Source organism: Mytilus edulis, chromosome 7 (genome assembly GCF_963676685.1).
Source record: "Mytilus edulis chromosome 7, xbMytEdul2.2, whole genome shotgun sequence".
NCBI lineage: Eukaryota > Metazoa > Mollusca > Bivalvia > Mytilida > Mytilidae > Mytilus > Mytilus edulis.
Window position 1 is genome coordinate 58,609,095 of NC_092350.1, and position 23,857 is coordinate 58,632,951.

Genomic DNA, 23,857 nt, shown 5'->3' on the forward strand with positions numbered 1-23,857 from the left:
ACAACTGTAATTATACATATCTTTGACATACTTATATTAAAAAGCGATATCATTTCATATTTATATACAAACAATATCCTTTATTTCGAAATTAACAATATTTTAACTTTTGTCATTGAAAAGATAATAACAATTGTACACATTGTAATTTATCAGTCCCTTAAGTAGGCTTACAGAAGTCATTTATTTCTGTAAACACAATTGACACTAAACCAGGTCGTTGTTTCGGATTTTGGTATTGTTACGGATGTATACTTCGGAGTACTTCGGACTACATGTCTTCAAGGTAATTGCATGCGCCAACACTTGACCGTTTTTTCTAAGTGCTTCAATTTTAATAATTTAAATAAAATGAAAAACCAAATTTGATTCTGATTTTGATTGGACCAAAGTTGATATTTCATTGTATGTTTTCACTCAAAGAAAGCGAAAAATAACAGTTGCTTGCTGAATGAATTTCTGAACAGTCGACAATATAGATTCTTGATGGAAATTTTCTGTAAAGTCGTTTCCTTTTGTTCCTATCTTTTTGTTGGTATACTGTTCCTGTTACAAGGTAATAAAACTATTATAAGTATTAATTTAGTATTTTCATCTTTTAAAGCGCCAGGTTCCTCGTGAATCATGAAAATAATAGGACGCATGTCAATTCACATAGAAAGAAGCAGCTGATTTAAGAACTTAACTCTCCGTAAGATTGAAAATTACAGAATTGTTGTTCTATTTGTCCAGCTGATCTAAAATTAAAGAAAGGATTTTTTTATTTTTTTTAATTTGCAGATTGTATGTAAATAAGACTTAATTCCAGAGAATTATCTTTCCTAAATTGATATTGATTTTGCTACAAATCCAATTTGTATAATTATGCATTAAACCTATTCAAATTAAAAAAAAAATCTCTAGAATTTCAAATACACAAATTGAAGCGAGCGAGCGATTTAGAAATAAAATCATCCGAAATGGGGCGAGCGAAATTGTATTTTCTTTTTCATTCGTTAGCACGTCAAACCTGAAATTTTACAAGTGGGAGACATATTTTAAATTTGTATTCCACAAAACATGTTTTGGGGAGCGAAAATTTTTTTTTAACACTAAAAAAATAACTTTCTGCAATTTGTATACGTAGCGATCAATGAGGGTTTTTTTTAGATGAAATTGTTGATTTCAACTAACCTAATAGAGCGATAAATCAAAAAGTCTTTTTAAATGACTTATAAACAAATTCCTTTTTGGTTTGCCAAAATATCGAATGCGGAGAACTATGATCATGATTCAATCAATTAACTGGTATACGGTATACAGTTCATGTTTTAATGAAGAGGATCACAATTACCGAGAATATACATACATGTATCTGTTGGTCTTTCTTCGCTGTTATTTCAGTCTCAATACTGGCGCTTTTAAAATCGTTAGTTTGTTGGAATATCTTTAATGAGTTATATTTTCACCTTGTATCATCATACAGCGGATATAGGTACTAACCAAGCTGGCGTGAGCGATTTTGATCTTAAACGGTAACGAATATCTTTGTTTTGTTCACATAATACCAATGTGTACTTCAATCTAAACATAACTGCTGTTTTAAGAAATGATTTGGTCGTAGGTTGATGATTAGAGATGTGTCATTATTTTCCAAAAACAAGAACGATTACTAAAAACATGTGCAAATACTTGTCAAAGAAGTTGGCCCTCGTCTCATCTGATATAGTTCTATATCCATTGCAACTCTTTTTCTGATAGAAGGCCACTATGTGTGTAAAAAGTATAGCTGTTTCAATAATTAGCATTGAAATCTTTCATAAATATGTTATTTTTCGATATTTTATCCCGAAAGAAGCGTTGTGTACGGTGTTTAGCTGACTACATAAATCCTTATGTACGGTGCATAGTTAAGTTGTTGTACACCGTACACCAACACTTTATTTTCATACTCGTTTATTACCCAAAAAATTTCAAGGAATGAGTAATCACAGGTAGGTTTATGATTGGTAATTATTACTTTTGCCCTGTAGTATGTTTTTTTTTCTTCAGATAAAACATGTAAATGTCTCAACAACTGTATCGAAATTGAAAGTCGGTGTTGACATTCACAACTCTTTGCACATGTACAAGTTAATTGTTCTTATTAGAATATCAAAGTTGTTCTATGAATAGGAAAAATCGATGCAAAAATTATTTAGGAGCAGGAATTTCAAATGTTGAGAAATGTACATTGAATATTGATAAAGCAACCAAAGATTTTCGTTACTGTGTAAGGTCAAAATCGATAATGTCCGCTTGGTTAGTACCTATATCCGCTGTACTGATGATACACGGTGATTTTAAAAATAATTTAATCCTGCACCCTTTTTCCTTTTTCTATCCCGTGATATAAAATATTATTTGATTAACTTTTTGAATTTCAACGATAAAAAATCAAAGATGAAGACATCGATCTACTTATTAGATGAGGTAAGTGGGGAATGAGTTTATCGAACTCCGAAACAGCGGTTACGTCCTCTTTACTACACTACGTTGACTTTTAGTTTACCAACATCACCACTGTTTCGGAGTTTGACAGTTTATAAATAGACCTGTTTCCCAATTTTTCATTCGGGCAGTATACAATTTCAAATTATACAAGCATTAGCCCTTCAAAAAGGGCTAGTCGACTCTTAGCTGATGAAAATGGAAAGTGCTTTCGCTTTGTAGATTAATTCATTTACTATAATAGCCACGTGCATCAATCAACAAATTTTACCACACACGTGAGGTCACACGTTATGAAGTAGTATATGTCGTTTAACGTTGTTGTTTACGAAACTCCAGAAGATTCGACTATTTATAGATAACAGTTACCTGTGTACCAATATCATGAATATGCATGATTAATGACCAGGCAAAATCTAATTGCTAAAATAGAGAGGACAAATCCGATACTCTACGGGATTGAAGGACATTTACTAGGTTTGGATTGTCCTAACCAATCAATAAACTTTGATTATTCACGTCTCGTAATATCTTCCAATCAGGTAGCAAGAAGAATTCACGCTCTGACTGTCCATCGTTCAATTCTTAATATCGACTCCTAGGAGTCGATAATAAAACATAAAGATCATCCTGAATAGCTTAGATATCACATGTAATTGTCTTTAATTGTCATAGAGATCAAATTAATATTGACTGTAATTGTCTTTGATTTTCATTGTCAACCTTTACTTCATACTAAACCTCATCCCATTATTTTTCAGCTAACTATAAGAACATAATATTTAAAGTAGAATCCTTTAAAGACGGCTCACAGTTTTTACTTGCTTTCAGCCTCTTAGATTTTACCTCACATGTTGTCTCTATACAACATTTTGTTAGTGATGGATTGCTACGGGAATATACTTAATTGTTACATCGCGAATTCTGCTTATAATTCGAATTTCAGTAACTTGGTCATTGAAAAGAATTTCTATATTTCGATTATACCGTTTCCATTTATTCTCGGGATTCACAGTTTCTTTTTGTCGAACCAACACTTATCCATGGTATCCATATTATTTATTTTCTTTTGAAACAGGCATGGCAAATAATCAAGACACTTCGCTATTGATATAAACATTGTAAAATGCCCGGTATTGTTTCATTTCGCCGTTAAATTCTAATAAATTCAAACACAAAGGTCGTATATATAAATGTAGAAAAAAATTTCCTTGACCATTCATAAGTAAACTCTTCGACCTGAACTGGAGGCGTTAAACTGTATAACCTGTGTTGGTTGAGAGGTTGAACTGGTCTCTGAGCGTAAAAACAAATGCGTACGACAACCAAGGGATCAGAAGATGGTTTATGGATTTCAAAGATAAAATTCTGCTTCCATTTAACTTTGAAATTCCCTGAGCTTCTACTGCTAGCAAGGATTTGTATAGTGAGAAGGATTGGAATCTTGCTGGCAGATTGCATATAAAAAAGCTACGTATGATGAGATTTTGGCGAGATCTCACTAAACAAATCCTTGCTGCTTGTAAATAACACATCATCCATCCTGGGGTATCATACATTTTTCATGTACAATATTTACATATTCCGTCAATTGTTTCTAAATTGCTATCTGTCGTCTTGAACAAATATGAACTGTTTGCCACTGTAAACAAATGACAGAAAATCAATTTATGATTTAACATTTTTTTGTTTCCTCAACCAGGAAAACTGGTATCAACAGCATGTATAGGGAAAGGCTTTCCAGTCGAATGGACAACAGCAACTGCAGGGGTAACATACTGGTACGCGACACCAATAATTAAAAGACAATTCACGGCTGGCTACAGTGTGATAGATTACTATACAACAGATGGATCGCCCATGGGTAAATAAAACTTATATTTTGGCGCCTGTTTAAACGTTTTTATCCTGCAATCGACCTTTCTACTGTATATGAATATATCGTCTCCTGGTATCCTGTTTCTACTGCGAGCGAACGGTTATGTCATATTACTATTTACGTCATTAGTTTGGGTCCTCATTGCGGTTCCGTTGAAGTCATGTCGATTTCTTTTAAAAACAAATTCACCGATTTGAAGAAAAAAAAATTGCAGGATAAAGACAATAACTGTTTCGTGTCTTTAAATATCAGCTGTATTTGTACTCGGCTCGAAACAGGAGTAGTATTGTACTGACGTTCGCTGAAGCTCGCATTACACCTGATTATTAGCCTAAAGAGTTATCTGTGGTTTTTTTTCTCACTCATTGTTTTTATTTCTGTATTTTTTTCCCTTTTGATGTTAAAATTTCATAAATTTCCACAAAAAAGATGGCCATATGCATTTTCTGCGAAGAACTCCGAAGTATAAGGATGTTCGCTTTTTGTTGTTTTTTTGAATTTTTGTCAGATATTCGGACTCCTTTGGTTTTATCCATGTAATGCCATTAAAAGATTCTACTAATTACTCATATTTTCTTTTCATAATTTGACTTCAAATAGTTTAAAATGCAATCTTTGAAAATTATATCAATGAACCTTGAATTCTCATGTTTTACACTTGTTGACAGAAAAAATGGTGCCAATGTTTAATGTATGAAAAATTTAGAGAAAATTCTTTCCCGCGAAATTTTCAATGGCTTACATCTCGAAAACAAGCACTCGATTCCTTTCATTTTTTTCTGCTTTTATAATTCCATTATTTATATACTATCAATTGATAACAGTCTTCTTTTAAAAAAAAAGCTTGTATTTTAGAAACAGAGTAGCAAACATCTTTAGATGTAATGTTAGTTTATTTGTTTGATTCTTTGTTTTGTAGGTGCATCTCCTACATGTGTAGATGAATATTATGACTCAATCTCAGGATACTATTACTATCTGATGTACTATGGAGATGAGAATGTTTACAGTTTGGACACGGACATTGAGATATGTCATGGCTACAAACAGTTCGACAATGTAATCAGGGAATTCTTCCGTAAGATTTTTAAAATTCTTGAATATAACCTTTTTTACAAATCATATAACCGTCAATTCTTTTGAAATATTTTATATTTTTGCCAAAGGGTCAAAGTTAATATTTTGGTCCAAAATTTATAAAATTTAAACGAGCCAAATTAATTTTAGTCAATGCGATTGGTATCACATTAATTTGTAGTTTTTTGTAAAATTTTCAGACGAGTTTGCATTTACCGGCACTATAACCAGTGCACAGGATTGTGTTGGGCTATTTACTGCAGGTTCTTCCAGTATAGCTCTTTCAAAATGTATGTATTTTTATGATATATAAAGAAAGTATCTAGAGTTGACATAAAATCGACAAAATACCATACAAAATAATTCGTAAAAATACTCTATATGTATGAACACGAATATTCTTATGTGGTTTTTTTTTTCTTTGTAAGAGGTTTACTTCACGACAGGTCTTGAACGATGAGCCAGAGAACTCACATGTAATGGAAGACTATGATATGCAATTTGGAGTTTAGTATGGCGTTCAGTATCACTGAACTAGTATTATATATTTGTTTAGAGGCCAGTTGAAGGACGCCTCCGGGTGCGGGAATTTCTCGCTGCATTGAAGACCTGTTGGTTACCTTCTGCTGTTGTATGTTGTATGGTCGGGTTGTTGGCTCTTTGACACATTTCCCATTCCCCATTTCCATTCTCAATTTTATTTTTATAGAGTGATTAAATGATTGGCACATTGCAAAAAAAAATGTATATTAGTGATGCTTCTACGCTAGAATAAGAAATATCCGTTTGTTATTTTTCTTGTTAAATTACTGAAATTACCTATAAGCTGTTTGATACTACATGTAAATTGTATATACATAATTTCAGAGAAAACCAACTACAAAATAGATGAAAAGAGTGCAGCTTAGTTTAATTTGTATTTTTGTATTTCCAATTAAAAAATTGCAGTCAGTCAGCAGTTTTGTTAAACGCCACCTGGGTAATCTCAAGTATATATAATATACTCTCTAAAGAAAAAATAGGCGAAAGATACAAACTAGACATCAAAACTGATTAGTCAAAGAAAATCTAACAACGACATGGGAAACAAACGAAAATCGACTAATAGACACATAATTGACTTCAGGAAAATCACTTCTAATTTTTAACGTTAAAAATGTTCAAAATATATATGAAAGTTTTTAACGGCATTGACTGTCTATACAGCCCTTGCACAGTCGGGTGTTTAAAAGATAGACAACACCACGCGCAATAAAGCAATGGTATGTCGTACCACATAATGCTCGCAATTACTGAAAACAAGCTCTACCTACAGGTAATAGGTAATCGTGCTGTCCTACTCTTATATCAGTTGCTGTACTTCGGACAGATTGTATACATCAATACAAAAATAACATTTATAATACAATATGTATAGACTGTTAATGCCTAAAAATGAGAGAAATAATAATTAAACAAATCACTATGTTATTTTCATTGTCTTTTCTAGACGACTTTCAGTATGCAAACTGCCCGTTTGATTTCACTACCTATGACTTCACCTTCAGTGATAAAGGAAACCCCGACTACTGTGCTGGTAAAACTTCTGAAGCCTATATCGAGAATGAAGTCATCGCTTTAAAGAGTTGTTATGATCCCCTGAATATTACCTCAGGTAAATAATCTAGCAGAATGATATTTTTTTGGATTTTTTTTATTCTATAATTTCGTTTAGTTAAGAGGTGACTATCATTTTATTATTTATTGATTGATTATTGGTTTTCAACGCCACTTACAGCATTCCTGTCTGCATGACATGGAAAAACGTCCGAATGCCCTGGAAGAAAACCACTGACCTGGAACCTGAAAAAAATTAAATTCCAAATATATTAAGATCGAAGTCGAACGTGCGAGTCTGCCACTCAACGGCTCAGTGTTGACAGACAATGGGAAACTGAAGATGAACTACTTAAACCACTTGGCCACAGAGGACCCCCTTTCATGATATATTCACATTTAAATTTTTGTTGACGAAAGATCTACTGCTTGTACTCATGATTCATTCTTGCGATTCAAATGATTTTTTAGTATAAATTTAAACTGTCCAATTTTGTTTTATATATATTCAGTGTTACAGAATTACAACCTCTTCCGTGTCCTAATAATTTAGTTTAATCTTACCACGTTATCGTTACCCATAACAATATATATATACCTTATGTTTTTCAGCTGCTCCTTATTATGGGCCATTTTCATGCCTTGGTAGTTGGCCAGCAGATAAAAAGGACACAACTTCTTTTGGTGATTTTATAGTTATCGAGATGTATGATGAGGCAAAATGGCCATATTGTGGGGTACGACACCAACCTTTTTTTAATTAAAGATGTATATACAATATAAGTATACATTATCAATAACATGTACAGAAAAATATTGGTAAAGTCTTTGGACACCGGAAGAATTTTAAAATGCGCGACATTGTACAAAAGTGTGTTTTCCTGCAATTTGAATACTAACGCTTAAATTTTTACTTTATAACGCTCGTTGTCTCATTTTTTTCATAGATTTATAAATAACATGTACGCAGAAATCAACATGAATAATAACATACATTAAATAAACTTATCATTGTATATATTTTATATTTTTTTAGCGGTATAAAGTTGACACAAATGGCGTCATTACAATTTCTATTTATCTGTCAATGAGTCAGGGAGACTGGTTCCCTGTAATGTGTATTGCCTCGGTTGATAACGAGTTCATGTACGATGACGGAAACCAGAAGTTTGTGAGAATGGTGTTTACTCCCCCTTATACATGTAAGACGATGCATAGTTTACTATATTCACATTTTTAACAATTTGCAAAATTTTGCAATTAGATCAATTCTTTTTTCTAATGAGAGCTGATTTTGGCTGTATTTACATTTAATTTTTTAGCATGATTTCTAGGAACATTTATTCATGAAAATATATATTGACTTTAAAAATTCTGTTCCTAGGATCATTCCAGAAACTTGTTTTTAGGAGGATTTTTGTATGCTTAATTCATTCATTTTTCATACAATCGTTCATAATATAAAGATATAAATGAATATCTTCTATAATAAAAATAAAGAAGAAAGGAAAATTTTGTTTAATTACTTTAACTTAAACTGTTAAAATTTACAAGTGTGTAAAATTTCATGTTATTTTACTTAAACATTCGCATTTTTTTAACAGCAACAATAGAGCAAACAACACAAGCTGACTCGACGATAGTAACTACCGAATCGGCAATTACAACATCGATCGAACCGACAACTACTGAACTGACAACTGCTGAACCAACAACAACCGAACCAACAACTACTGAACCAACAACTACCGAACTGACAACTACTGAACCAACAACTACCGAACTGACAACTACCGAACCGAAAACCACCGAACTGACAACTACCGAACCGACACCTATTGTACCAACAACTACCGAACCGACGACTACCGAACTGACAACTATTGAACCAACAACTATCGAACTGACAACTACTGAACCGACGACGACCGAACTGACAACGACTGAACCAACAACTACCGAACTGACAACTACTGAACCGACAACAACCGAACAGACAACTATTGTACCAACAACTAACGAACCGACAATTACCGAATTGACAACAACCGAACAGACAACTAAAGAAACGACAACTACTGTTCCGACAACTTCAACAACTGATCCGACAACTTCAACAACTGATCCCACAAGTACAACAACTGATCCGACAACTACAACAACAACTGTTCCGACAATTACAACAACAACTGTTCCGACAACTTCAACAACTGTTCCGACAACTTCTACAACTGTTCCGACAACTTCAACAACTGATCCGACAACTTCTTCAACTGATCCGACAACTTCAACAACTGACCTAATCATAGCAGTGGTTGGATCAACTAATACCTCAAACAGTAAATATTTATTTCTATTACGATTTCCTTTTTTAAAAGCATAAGTTAGCATATAGTAAGAGATCTTTTGTGAAGAACACTTTTATTAATTTTAAGGACAGTTTTTATTGGTGAAGGAAGCCGGAGTGCCCGGAAAAAAACACCGATCTTCGATAGGAAAACTGACAATCCTAGTCAATTAAGATTTGAGTCGAGTGCACTCGAACAAGCAGAATTCGAACTCACAACCTCAGTGTTGACTAGCTAGTGATTACAGTAGTAACTACTTAGACCACTTGGCCACCGATGCCCCTTTTTGTTTATTATAGCTATTCGACTAATTTATCTATAGTCAGTTTCTTTTTTGTTTGTTATAGCTATTCGACAAATTATCTATGGTCTATAATTACCTTTTCTTTCTATTGTAGACATGATGGCATCAAAATCTTCAAAGTCTGAAATATGGAATAGCATACGTGATTTATACTGGCCATGGTGGATTCTTGTCGGGGTTTCAATTCTTCTGTTAGCTTTATTGACATGTTGTTTGATTTATGCTGCAAAGAGACGAAAACGTGGAGTAGATGACCATGAAAAAGGAAAACAGATGAGCGACAAGAGTCAGGCAAATTTACAACAAACTTCAAAAAACAGTGGAACCAGTTTGAATAAAGATGCAGCTAAAGCACCACAACGTGCAAGAAAGATTACAGTCAAACCTTTTGTTCCACCCAAAAAATGGAATTTTTAGATTCTATGCTAAACTTCTAATAACATAGAATCGAATAATTGTAAAAGTAGCTTTCTGATTTTTGTACGAGTATGGTTTATTTTATAATTTGAAGTTTGGCATGAGCTCAATGGATATTTTACTGTCAATGTTAGTTCGCATGCCAAGTTCTATAAGAAAGGTCTAAACTCAGCAATCGTTAAATGTAAACTTTTGGGAAAGTTTGGAGAGCCGATAAGATTGCTTCGGAAGTTCATTTTCCGGATTCATTTCTATGAGCACTGAAAACTTATTATTTTATCATATCGTCAATATTTAAACGAAAGAAGCGATATAAGCACGAGATTTAACGCCAAAAGTTAAACAGTTGTCACAGTAGCATTATAATGATTAAAGGCGCCTAAACAGTTTTCACTTTAGCAGAACAATTATTAAAAGGAAGCAGAGAAAATTAAGGAACGAATTAAGAATTATTACTAGTAAAGTCCTCAGATTTAAAGATTTTAGTTTTGTTTTTTGTTTTGTTTTAGTTTAGTTTTGTTTTTGTTATTGGTTGTTTCTTATTTAGAAGTGTGTTACTTAGTTGAACTGCATTATTGTAAAAAAAAAAGTGTGTTAATTTAATTTAAAACAAATAATTTATTGAGTTAAAGTTTCATTTATTACTTCATTTTTGTAAATTCATTCATTTCTACAAATTCACTAGATAGCAGCCCTAGGTTTTGTCAAATAAAAGTGTACAGGTATTGTACAGTTGTTGACTCGTGTTGGAAACGGTCAAGATTTTGCACTCAAGCATTTGTTCATGGGTATGGAACAGTTGATATAACAAATCACGCATGAAATCAAAGACTTTTTAGATGTAATTTCTGATTCGTTCCTCTGCAGCTTATTTACAGATCGCTCACTGTCAAAACATTACTTTGTCATTATAATTATCATCTCCGAACATCTATACTATTAAACGAGAAGAACTCAATTTGGGTGTCGCTTCTCTTCTTTCCACAATAAATTAATCAACACGACTCTGTGTCCTATAGGTACAGTGCATAGTCGCATTTGTCATCCATTCATATGATTATTCAGATTGAGTTATTTTGGGAGAAAATCGAGAAAAAGGGCATCCGGATATTGTCCCGTCATTGGACAAAATTTTAAGTCAGGTTATACTTCCGGTTTGCGTTTTTCTGTATACTTTGAACATACATGTAGTACGAATAAAGTGTATTTTCAGAATTCTATCTGCTATCATTTTCAAGTTAACTATCCACGGTGGTCACAGAGTTTATTAAACAGAGAGGGTCTGTATACTATATCAATGACCACCATGGATCGATTAGAAAACTTAGAATTGAAAGTAAATACACTTTATTTATATAGTGAACGTTCATAATATAAAGATAAGCGCTAAAATTATTCATGTGCACTTTTGATACCTTTTCTGACATTCTACAGTCATTAAATCTTTTACAAAATTCATTGATTACAAAAAAAAAGAAGATGTGGTATGATTGCCATGTTGACAACTCTCCACAAGAGACCAAAATGACACAGAAGTTAACAACTATAGGTCATCGTACGGCCTTCAACAACGAGCAAAGACCCTACCGCATACTCAGCGTTAAAAGGCACCGAAATGAAAATGTAAAACAATTCAAACGAGAAAACTAGCGGCCTTATTTATGTACAAAAAATGAACGAAAAACAAATATGTAACACATAAACAAACGACAACCACTGAAGTACAGGCTCCTTACTTAAATGTTCGAACTTCATAACATACTAAATGTATATTCATATTGAAATTGATAGAAAACCACACATTGGGAATTTGGGAAATAAAGGAGGAGGGATTAAAAAAACATTTTCCTGTCCCCAATAACCTATGATTTATGATAATTTTGCTGAAATTCTCCAGTCATTCAATATTTCACAAAATTCTTCCAACAACACTTTACATACTTTAAACTACGCTCTGAATGCCCGCGATTTCGCGGGTGTGTTCTAGTGTTCTTAATAATTCTATATACAAGTTGTTTCATTGTAATTGTATTTTTTTGTTTTTCATTTGTATGGGGGACATATGATTGGACTCCCCTTTTTATATGATTGGTATGCGTTAGACCCCTCTTTTTAAAAATGACTTGACCCGCGCCGTTACTTTAATTGTGATTTTGTTGTATCTTTACTCTTCTTGCATGTCTCTTTTGTGATCTTTTGTGCTAGTATATTATTGTTAACCTTTAATTTGTATCTCTGATTTTTGTGATATTTTAATATGTATTGTTTATTTTAGTTCTATGATGCATTTATTTTTATAGGGCTTTTGTTCGAGTTTTTCTTTTTGTATTCAGTATTTATCAATTGTTAAACATGTTAGACGTTACTATTTATTTTTGTTTTTTGAATTGTTTAGAATTATATGACACGGTTAATTCAATAAACTAAGTTATTGTTGTGAATTTGATCCATGATAACTCAAATGCATTTAAAATTGACGATACCAAACTCCCAATTATTTGTTACGTTTACAAAAATAGACCAATATTTAATTGCGCCAAAAACAAGTCCATATGCGCCGCAACTCATTTGCGTCAATGCTACTTCTATACGTCACTTCATTTCGAAAACTATAGAAAGGTTTGGTACGAGTGCAAATGAGACAACTCTCCAACCAAGTCACAACTGGTAAAAGTAAACCATTGTAGGTCAAAGTATGGTCTTCAACACGGAGCCTTAGCTCATACCGAACAGCAAGCTATAATGGGCCCAAAAATAGCTAGTGTAAATAAAGACAACAGTAGTATACCGTTGTTCAAAATTCATAAATCGATAGAGAAAAAAACAAATCCAGGCCACAAACCAAAACCGAGGAAAACGTATCAAATATAAGAGAACTACGACACAACACCGAAACGTAACACACACAGAAACGAACTATAATGAAACAATGGCAATTTTCCTGACTTGGTACAGGGCATAAAACCATTCAAACAGGAAAACCAACGGTCCAAATGATAAATCTACATAAAAACCGACAAACGAGAATCAATTTATGAACGACATCAACAAACTACAACCACTGAACGTCATGTTTTCTTTTTCCAAGTCATGTGACTTCTCCCTTCTTCTAATCCAGCACTTCGGACTTTAATGTATTTCATGGCCTGAATATTTGTACGAAAATCTAAAAAAACAAAAAAATTGACGGATATGAAGCATGGAATTGCTCGTTCTGACGAGTGTGGAATTCTCCAGGTCCGTTATTTGTTCTTCGAGAATTTGAAGGAATTACAGCCCACCATGGAGAAGAAAACCACGCATTAATATGATCCTCTATGTATGTTGATAACTTGAAGTCACCGAAGTCTTGTACCTTTGTATCAATTAGCATATCAGGAATTACATCCTCAGCAAAGCTTTCATCTACATCTTCTGGTTTTAGAAACGCAAATACGGAAAAAAGGGAACAATTAAAGAGGTTGGAATTACTACCTTTTCAAATCTGTAATTGGCACATGAAACTTGCTCTGAAATTTACCCGGAGATATATTATTTACTTATTGCGAGAAATGTTGATAACAAGACACCTACGACATGACATTGCAGGAATTTGTATGCCCCATTTATAGGCATTACTTTCGTTCGTTCGTCCGTCCGTCCGTCTGTCCTGCTTCAGGTTAAAAGATTTTGGTCTTGGTAGTTTTTGAAAAGTCCAATCAACTTGAATCTTAGTACACATGTTCCCTATGATATGAATTTTCTAATTGTAATGCCAAATTAATGATTTTCACCCATTTTCACGGTCCACTGAACATAGAAAATGATAGTGCGGATTGGGCATCCGTGTAGTATGGACACATTCTTGTTTATTCAGCTTTTGGCCCAGTTTCCCTATTATACATTTGTATTTGTCCCAGCTGATGAGGCTGTCAATGATTTTATTATTGTCTGACGTAAAATGTATAATGAGGTTATGTTACCTCTTTACAAACAGAACCGAATGACACGAACGTTCAAATTATGTACTGGCTTCATAAAGCACCTAACAAATATATTCCATTTTCAATTCTATTTAATTTGTCTTGTACTTTGTTGTATTTCACATCTCATCTTTTATGGTAATATTATATTCAAAGCACACAAAGGATGTCATTCATCTCAAAAGCAAACCAAACCTTCTAAACAAATTTATTCATAAGGGATATAATCACGATATTAGTGTCGAGGCATTTTCTTAAATAAATATTGATTCACTTATAGGGTAATTGAATCGGGAAAACAAATGTATGCTAAAACCAATTCCTGGCATGCATGTAGGGATTGTGCTTGATGTTCTATGGTCGAGACATAATCCGTAAGTTGATCCGTTTATTTGAAGTCTTAAGCTCGCATATCAGTAACTGTTAGTGTTGACAGATTTTGACGGATAGGGAGGGCCTTGCCCCCTATGGAGCTACATATATGCTTTGTGTGTAGACTTTAATATATACCACTCTAAACGATACCTAATTTGGGCCTCTTTTTTTCAAAATCCTTTATCTGCATGTTGCAAAAGTAAATAAAAAATATTGTGATGTCGTAACACTCATAAGACCATCAAAAGTCATGTCGAGTTGTGTCTTAAGTGTTTCAAGTTATGTCCTTAAACCATATGCATCGTGAGGCATGCCTTATTCTTAAGATACTTTTGAAAACAATGCTTTATGTCTTGCGTTTCAGTTTCCTTCTTGTTTACCATGTAAGTATTTGCAAATCCATGTTACCCTACGTGAACAGATCTACAACATTTTAAAAGTTGGAGGTATGTAACTGTGACCTGCAGTCCCATATCATTTTCCCTGCTTTGACTGTAAGTAGTAATTTAAATCTTTCCAATAAACAGTAATGTTCAACGTAAAAAAAATACATAATTTATGATAATCAAAATTTCAAGATAAAAACGGATTATTTTAAACCTTAATTAAAATTAGACGACAAAAAAAAGCATATTATAGAGACTGTAAGAACAGCACCGTTTTGCATATAATAACAACGTCGATTTGTATCTCAATTGTGATTTTAATCTCAATTGTTTGCCGGAATTAATATTACTTGTAAATGACAGCCTGTTCTAATGCTAATCAAGAAACCTTGCACTTTAATGCAATGTATATATTGCAAAATATTTTAACGCACATAGCACACTCTTGTGTATGACTTAAAAGTCCGTCCGATGACGGGAACAATATCCGGACGTCATTATTTTTATTTTCCTCCAAAAATATCACAGGCACTTGTCTCATAAATTTGTTTTCCTATATATCTTAATATATTAACATTAAAGTATACATGGTATATCGGGGGGAAAAGTGGCTGTGATATTTTTGGAGAATTGAAAAAAAATAGATATTACTTTTTGGGTTACTGATGATTTACCTATTGCGGGGTTCACACATTGCCGATTATTGCTCCCGTTTGAGATCAGACCGCGATACGACACGAAAAGTGAAAAAGTCGGATTAGTATCCTCAATTATCTGGAATGTCATATTATTGTCTGAACGCAGTCGTTTTAGTTCGTAACAGATTCCTACTGGTCGGGAAGGGTCCGATTAGTTCGGCAAAGCACCCCGACAGTTAGTTGCGTCCCGTAACATTCGGGGAAACTCGGCCGATTTTTTCTAGTCGGATTACAATCGTGCCTATGTCGTGACAGATTCTGCTGTATCGGATCGAATTCCTAACAATGTTCTGTGTATTCGGGACGGTGTCATGTGGAACGGGAATGATCTGGAGAAGTCCCGACAATAACAGAATACAATACGACTGAGACCAGACAAAGCCGTTTGCAATGCGATAGAGCAGACCGTGATAGGATTACGTTCCGACAGTACCTGATCATCCCGATTATGCCGACAGTTTTCGAACGGATAACTTCCGTCAGCGTCGGTTCACTGTCTTGTCACTATCTGATCTCTGTCGGATTACATTCGGTAGAATCGGGACGCAGTCGTGACAGACTCGGTCGAATTTTACCTGGCGAAAGATATAAATCGAATTTCCATCCACGATTCACAGGATCTTCATCAGACTTTTGACAAATTTTAATCGGGAATGGTCCTGTCAAGGACGGCAGTAAAAATCGTGAATGTGTGACCCCAGCTTAAGGATGGTCTGCGTTTTCAAATTTAATTAAAAAAAATATAAACCTCAGATTTCGTTAGGTAGCCACCTTTTGTGTAAAAAAGGCAGGTTAAGCAACTTGGCCAATAAAAAGCTGGATGACTATTTATGTAAAAAAATGAAAGAAAAGCTGGACCGAATAGAATGAAAAAAATAATAAAGCAGGACAGAGATTACAACTGTATATAAAAAGGCCGTACCAATTTCTTCATTTTCAACCCCTCCCCCCCCCCCCCCCCCAAAAAAAAAAACCACAACCACCACCACCACACACACACACACACACAAACAAACACCGCCACTAGCATGAAAATCAAATGGTAGCTTCTTTATTCTTATCTGAGCATCTAACAATGTTTCAAGCCGGGGCATTTCCATCTTTATAAGTTGGTTAATTAAAGCGACACCAAAAGTCGCTGATGCGCTTTAAATCGCGTTAGTAGATGATTAACGAACAAGACTTTTATGTTGTTTCAGTCGATCGCATGATTAACTTATATCGTGCTTACCAGGTTTAAAATTGCACGTGAATTAGAACTTAGCTTTGTTTCCAAAGAAGAAAGCAATATCAGAATAAGTCTTAATCTTTTTATCGTCATTCGCGAATCTCATTTTGTAGCTATACCGTTAGGGTTAAATGTGGTAAAATATTTATTGTTACTATTGTTTAACAATCGTTGTATCGTTTATCGTCATATGGGATGTGTGTCTCTAAAAACCGCAATCATATCTATGTAACAAGTGTTTTAGGTTTTACAGATCGGAATTTGATTCAAACCATCATTAAATAAACTCATTATAGATATAAAAAAAATCAATCTGCACAAGACGCGTGTATTGTAAGATTCATCAGTGACGCGCAAATCAATAAAAATAAACTGGTGAAATTTTTGTCGACTTCTTTTTCTATTTTTTAATATAGAAATTTATAATAAACTGAATAGTTTTAGTGAAAATATTTCCGCAAACACTTATCATATGAAATCCAGTTTCGGATACTATCGCCTCTCCCTTATTTACTTCCTTTTGAAATTCTTGGAATCACTAGAAAAGTTTAGCACGCCTCGTTGTCCTTTAGTAAGCGGTGATACAATGACTGGATTATTCGACTCAGGAATATTCGGATTATACTGATCATAAAGTGGAAATAACCGGCCAAGCAAAGCTGATCAGTATTTTGTTGTTTACTTTGGCGTACACATAACACTTTCAATGTTTGAATAGATTAACTTTTATGATTTATGGAGATTACTCGTCATATTTGTATCTAACATTTTTAGCGCGAGGATAAATCAAGATTTCTTTAAGTAGAAGATTTATCCTCATATGAGGTGCTCCTTCATTGGAGGAAGAATTGTTAATTTACTGTTGCAGTTACAGATTCGAAATGGCTACAGGTACTATAAGAAAAGCAATCGTAAGTGTTGATTAAAAATATAAACGATTTGAGAATGACATTTTGTCTGACATTTTATTTTAATACGATTTTACATCGCGATGACCGTGACAGAGATTTTTACTAACGTAATTTTTTTTTGCCTGGTAACTGATCTATAAAGACGCGGACGGTTTTATCGAGTGCAAACATCATTCCTTTTCGCTTATTATAAATTCATTTCTTCAATGAATACTCATACAAATATTTTTTTTCGAACATAAATTACTCATATGAAAATGTTTTGTCGTTTGAAATATATATATATATACAAGTAAAAATCATTAATATCTATGTGCACGTACAAAAAAAATTGTATAAATACATGCGGATGAATATGTCAAGAACGTTTATCGGGAAAATATGAATGCCTACTCAAATCCAATCTATTTGAATTGAATTATTACAGAATAGTGTCCATCATGCACTTGCACTGCCCTATTATCTATTAGAATAGAATGATATAAAAATGGAAGAAAGTTAAATATTCACTATTATATACAAATATTAATATAATATATAACAACAAACCAGAGTATACTGATTTGTATCACTGCAATATGATAGTTATTACATAGAGGTTGAATTATCAGTCATTTATTCACAATACGCACGAACTTGTCTAACAATTTGCTTTCGTTAAAAAAAAAAGAAGAGAAAAGCAATACGTGAACCTAAGACCGCTGACTGCCGTGTCATCAAAGGATTGTTTTTGAAATTGACTGTGAATAGAAGAAGACAGTTAAAATTGTATATTAACAGCTACTATTTGAATATACATTTTAAAGTTCGACTATTTTATCTATATAACCTGGGAATGTACATAATTTTTCAGATGATAACCTTTTTGCAAATCCCAATAAATTTCTATTTTTATTTTATATGACTTATGCAAATTGTACAAACCAAGGATTTGTATAGTAAGATTCTTACTATACAAATCCTTGCAAAAACCAATCGCAATATACATCTATGCATTCAGTTTGCTTTATAATCTGGAAATATGGATACATTTTGTTATCTATCATACATTTTGTATCTTTAAATTTTGTTTTCTGCATGGATTTCTTCATATTTTCAACTCATTATTGAAGCTGTCTGTACTCATGGTAGATATTATATAATACGTATAGATAAATTTAAAGTCAAATTTCCATGTGCGGTGAAACCTGTGGCATGCAATTGATTAGGACCTCTTATAAAGAGACTTATTTTGGTCTCATATAACATCTCAAATTTTAAGGAATTCCTGATTTTACTGAAATCAATTTAAATATTCTACAGGGAAATTTGTTTTGCCAAAGAATATCGACAAATGACGTTTACGGGTTAATTTAGGTGAATGACGATATAGTTTATATTTTCGATAAACAAAAACTGACAAGTTTTGACTATTCTGTAACGTTTAAATTCTGTCCCAAAATACCGGTAACGATTTTTATTTGCGGGCACCATCTTAGGCAGTCAGTGACCACCTACATCTGAAAATTCTGGAATTTGCAACTGAACGGCAGCCGAAAATGACCGATTGACGCCTGGCAGTGAAGGACATTGTTACCCTCCAAAGACGCGGAAGTGTAAAATTCATTTATTTGGAACGGATTAATATAATATATCAATACAAAAATTGGTAACTTAAATGGGTTGTCCTTTGACAAGTTAAGGGAGCTACAATTTTATTTTTAGGAGAACGGGGGGGCTATGAGGAAAACTTTTGTCCTGAATTTTTTTAGTTGTGATGTCTGTCCTGCTGCGTTTTTATCTTTTACTCTATTGGGTCAATCCTGCCTCTTTTTTATTAGTTTATACTGACTTTTTTGCATAAATTGTCATCCGAACTTTTGTTTATTCAAAACACATGTCCTACTTTTTTCAAACTTCATCCCAGTTCCCTTTTCTGTAAAATTTACTTGTCCGACAAAAAAGGTTTCCTAGACATCCAAGTAAATTTACGGTCTTTTTATCTGATAAGCTTTTTTTTTTTTTTTAAATGTACAATTTGTTGGTAAATGAATAAACAGAACTTAGAGGGGACACTTTTGTAACCTAAAAAATTCTGAAAACCACCAGTCCAAATAAGTACAAATGTATGACGCCTTGAAAGATTTTTTTTAAAAGGTGTCAAAGTAAAAAATAAATTAGAATATATAGCTTTTCAAGACTTCATATGTATATGTTATGTACGTAGATTGCTCCGTTTACGGAGCAACCCTCGAGAGCTGTAAGGGTACAGTGGAATCCTTGTACACACCCTATTGGGATTAATGGAGATATGTCACTAACGTATTCAAAACAATATTGACAAGGACAATCCCAACCCCAACACGAGGAAGTGTAAAAACACGGCAGAATCTATTTTTATTCTGGATGAAGCCGTAGTCCTCGGACAGAACCATCGAACTGCTCGCTGGGAACAGACAAACTGAAGAGTTATCAGCAGATAATTCACCAGGTTAAAGTCAGTAGCAACTTTGACCAAAACGAGCCTCAAAGTACCCATTCTATTTAAACTCCGGTCTGGGTACCAGAGATGTATGTGGGAGGGTGGAAATCCACAGGCACTTGTTTCTATCTACGAGAAGAGCCACTAAGAACGTATATTAACGAACAAGAAACTTAAAAATTAATTGATAGCAAAACAATGTTTCGATGCGGAGAGGTGAAAAGGTAGTTCGGTACCTTCTCGTTAATATACGTTGATTATTTATCGTCCCTTTGATAGAAACAAAGGCCTGTGATGACCCAGAAGTGACCAAATGTTTGTACATGGGTCTGATTTGTTAGCGCTCTCACATGTACAATTCTTATTGAACTTATATCATAGGTTTATATCACCACTGTCTCACACAAGTTCGAAAACCAGACCTAATAAATTATTTTTCAAAGGGTTCAGGCTCTTGGAAACATATGTATTAACTATTTATGGATAAATGCATTGTAAGCACTTTCACCGTGTTCATGTTTGTATTTCTCGCCAGAGTCATATGAAACTAGAATACTAGTAGATTTAAATCAGCAGTGTCCCTGATAAGTTCGAAAATCAGCGACGATCAATAATTTTGAAAGAGTTATTTCCCTTCGAAATGTCAATGATATTTTTAAAATGGAAAATTGCATGTTCAGTGCTCTCTTTTGTACAATTCTTGCCATATTGTAAAGGAAATGTTTAACATAAGCAATCTCTCTTATAGTTGAAAATATCAACCATTTGTAAAAGAATTATGTCAATTAACATTTCAAAGCGATATACACACTTTTGAAGTGCCGATCGTGCGAGTGTTGTATAGCCAGTCATGGTCATTATAAACTCGTATCATCACTTTTGAACATCAATCAATATGATTATAATATTATTAAATGTTCAATTACATCATGTACATATCCTGATGTTTTTCAGAAACCAGGCAAAGATCCACAAAAAGACCCAGAGTCTGAACAAACACAAACTGTGATAAAAGTTAATATAGATTGAATTCACTTTTATATAGCACGCACTTTTTCGCTCCGTCCGTCTGTTTGTTGTCAACACTTCGGACAATACCACACAAAAAAAAACTTTCATCATCATGAAACTTTGACGAATTGTTAATATCTACTGACATAACCTTCCTTTCGATTTTTATAAATTTAAAATTTCCGAATGATACATGTGATTTTGTTTTCTAATAAAAAAATGGGGCTTAAATTATAATAAGGTTTTTTTCCCAGTTTTCGCACAATAACTTTAAAACGTTATGAGCTATTATCACATAACGTTAATTTGGTGACTTGTTTATATGGCGCAGGCTAGCTCTTGAGGTAGTTAGGATTTAATTTTGTATACGACCCAAAAAGTTTTAGCATTTATATTATGCTATGGTGTTGTCTACGTCGGCGACAGATGACACTTGGGTTCGCATCACTAACTTGAATATAACTGAATGGACCTTTAGGAAATTTTAGCACAAGGTTCCATACAACTAAAGGAAGGTTGTGATTATTTTTAGGTTTTAGTGCCATAGTATTTTTGTAATTATACATAGGATTAGGAAAACACAAGCATTTTAACTGGTTCATAGACAATAAATTGCTTCAATACAATAAATACTTGAGTATAATTGTATGGATCTCTATGAAATTTTAACACAAGGAGCAACACCACAATAGGAGGGATTTGATTGATTGTGCGGGCGATTATCATAGCTGGTTTTTTATAACTAGGAGCCAAACACAATTAGTGTTGGTTTACAGACAAAAAACTTCAGTTTAAGCGTATTGATCTCTATTCAAATTAAGCACAAGTTTTTATACAACATAAGAAATGTTGGGATTTATTTTTGGGTTATTGTCGTAGCTGTTTTGGGATAAGGGGACCAAAAAACGGTTAACAAAAAGGAAAATGTTTCTGATTCACAGACAATGTTATTAGAAATGAGTAGAAGTGTATGGATCTCTACTTAATCTAAACACAAGGTTCAATACCTCGATAGGAAGACTGGGAATTCATTGTGGGGTTATTGTTGTAGCTTTGTAGTAATTAAGGGTCCAAAAGGCACCTAAACATGCAATTTTCATGTTGCAGGACAATGGAATTGATTTTCGGATCATGGCAAACTATTTAAAAATTAGGGGCCGAAAAGTGGCCAAAAAAAACTAGGACTTTCTAGTATCTGGACAGTAGCTTGAGTTGAAGTCTACAGATTTCAATTTGATTGTGCCACAAGGTGTTAAACCATAAGATAAAGTTTAGGAATAATTTTCAGGGTTATAACCTTAACGACGTAAGGGACAAAGGCAATACTTTTGTAATGCTGTATGACAATTACTTATTTCTTTAGCGATTTCATTTGGGTTTAATTCAACCTCTTAAGTTCTTTGGGTTCTATAATAAGCAGAGTTCAATTGGATATTTGGAGTTCGAATTTATTATCCTGTTTTGAAATTGATCTATATTTAGGTCAAAAAGGTTTCAAAATCAAACTTTGTTCGATTTCATAAAAAAAAATGAATTATTGGTGTTCTTTCGTGTGCTGACTCTTCTTGTGTATTTGGATTTATTTTTTAAGATCTGTTTTCAAATTGATTCACATTAACGTTTAAGCGATCCAAATTTAAACCTTGTTTGATTTTTTGAAGAAACAGATGAATTGTTTGGATCTTTTTTATATGCTTAATTCCAAATGCGTATTTTGATTTTTATACGACCATAAATTTGTTTGTGTTCATATTATGCGATGGCAATGTCTGTGTCGGCGTCCGATATTTTATATTAGTTCGCTGAAAATAACTATAACTTGAATATGAGTGTAAGGATTTCTATAAATAAACTCATCATAGTTTTGTAATAAGGGTTCAAAAGGGTCAATAAGAAGCATTCTCTCAAGGGTCAAAGAAAATAATTTGGTTCGCAGACTATAACTTGAGTATAAGTGCAGCTGTATAAGTGTAAGGATTTCTATAAAATTTAAGCACAATAATTCATATCACAATAGAAAGGTTGGGTTTGATTTTGGGATATAATGTCGTACTCGTTTTGTAACTATGGTTTAAAAGGGTCAAGCGAAGCATTTTTTACAGTGGCATTTTTTACAAGTAACTTGAATATAAGTGTAAGGATTTCTATAAATAAACTCATCATAGTTTTGTAATAAGGGTTCAAAAGGGTCCATAAGAAGCATTGTGTCAAGGGTCAAAGACAACAAATTAGTTCGCAGACTCTTAACTTGAGTATAAGTGTAAGGATTTCTATAAGATTTAGGCACAATGTTCCATACCATAATAGAAAGATTGGGATTGATTATTTAGAAAATGTCAAAGTCGTTTTGTAATTAGGGGTCAAAAGGGTCCAAAACAAGCATTATGTTCAGGTTCAAAGACAATTAATTGGTTCGCAGACTATAACTTGAGTATAAGTGTAAGGATTTCTATAAGATTTAAGCACAATATTCCATACCATAATAGAAAGATTGGGATTGATTATTTAGAAAATGTCAGAGTCGGTTTGTAATTAGGGGTCAAAAGGGTCCAAAACAAGCATTATGTTCAGGTTCAAAGACAACGAATTGGTTCGAACACTTTAACTTGAGTATAAGTGTAAAGATTTCTATAAAATTTGAGCACAATGTTCCATACCATATTAGAAAAATAAAGGCAACAGCAGTATACCGCTGTTAAAAATCATAAATCGATAGAAAAAATCGATTACAAACT

At 33.3% G+C, this 23,857-nt stretch overlaps 1 protein-coding gene across 1 annotated transcript; it reads left to right on the forward strand.

Moving 5' to 3' along the window:
- Window positions 1-451: 451 nt before the first annotated feature.
- Window positions 452-12,508, forward strand: LOC139481885 (uncharacterized). The gene is made up of 9 exons (XM_071265403.1): window positions 452-556; window positions 4,172-4,333; window positions 5,268-5,426; window positions 5,626-5,715; window positions 6,915-7,079; window positions 7,634-7,758; window positions 8,058-8,223; window positions 8,626-9,360; window positions 9,768-12,508. Exons 1-9 carry the CDS (start codon window positions 487-489, stop codon window positions 10,088-10,090), a joined length of 1,995 nt encoding a protein of 664 aa, XP_071121504.1. The 5' UTR covers window positions 452-486; the 3' UTR covers window positions 10,091-12,508.
- Window positions 12,509-23,857: the final 11,349 nt, after the last annotated feature.

Coding starts and splice junctions, on each gene's coding strand:
- LOC139481885 (XM_071265403.1), top strand. CDS start 487: ATGGAAATTTTCTGTAAAGTCGTTTCCTTTTGTTCCTATCTTTTTGTT. Junction 4,334..5,267: donor AACAGATGGATCGCCCATGG/GTAAATAAAACT, acceptor TTTGTTTTGTAG/GTGCATCTCCTACATGTGTA. Junction 5,716..6,914: donor CAGTATAGCTCTTTCAAAAT/GTATGTATTTTT, acceptor TGTCTTTTCTAG/ACGACTTTCAGTATGCAAAC.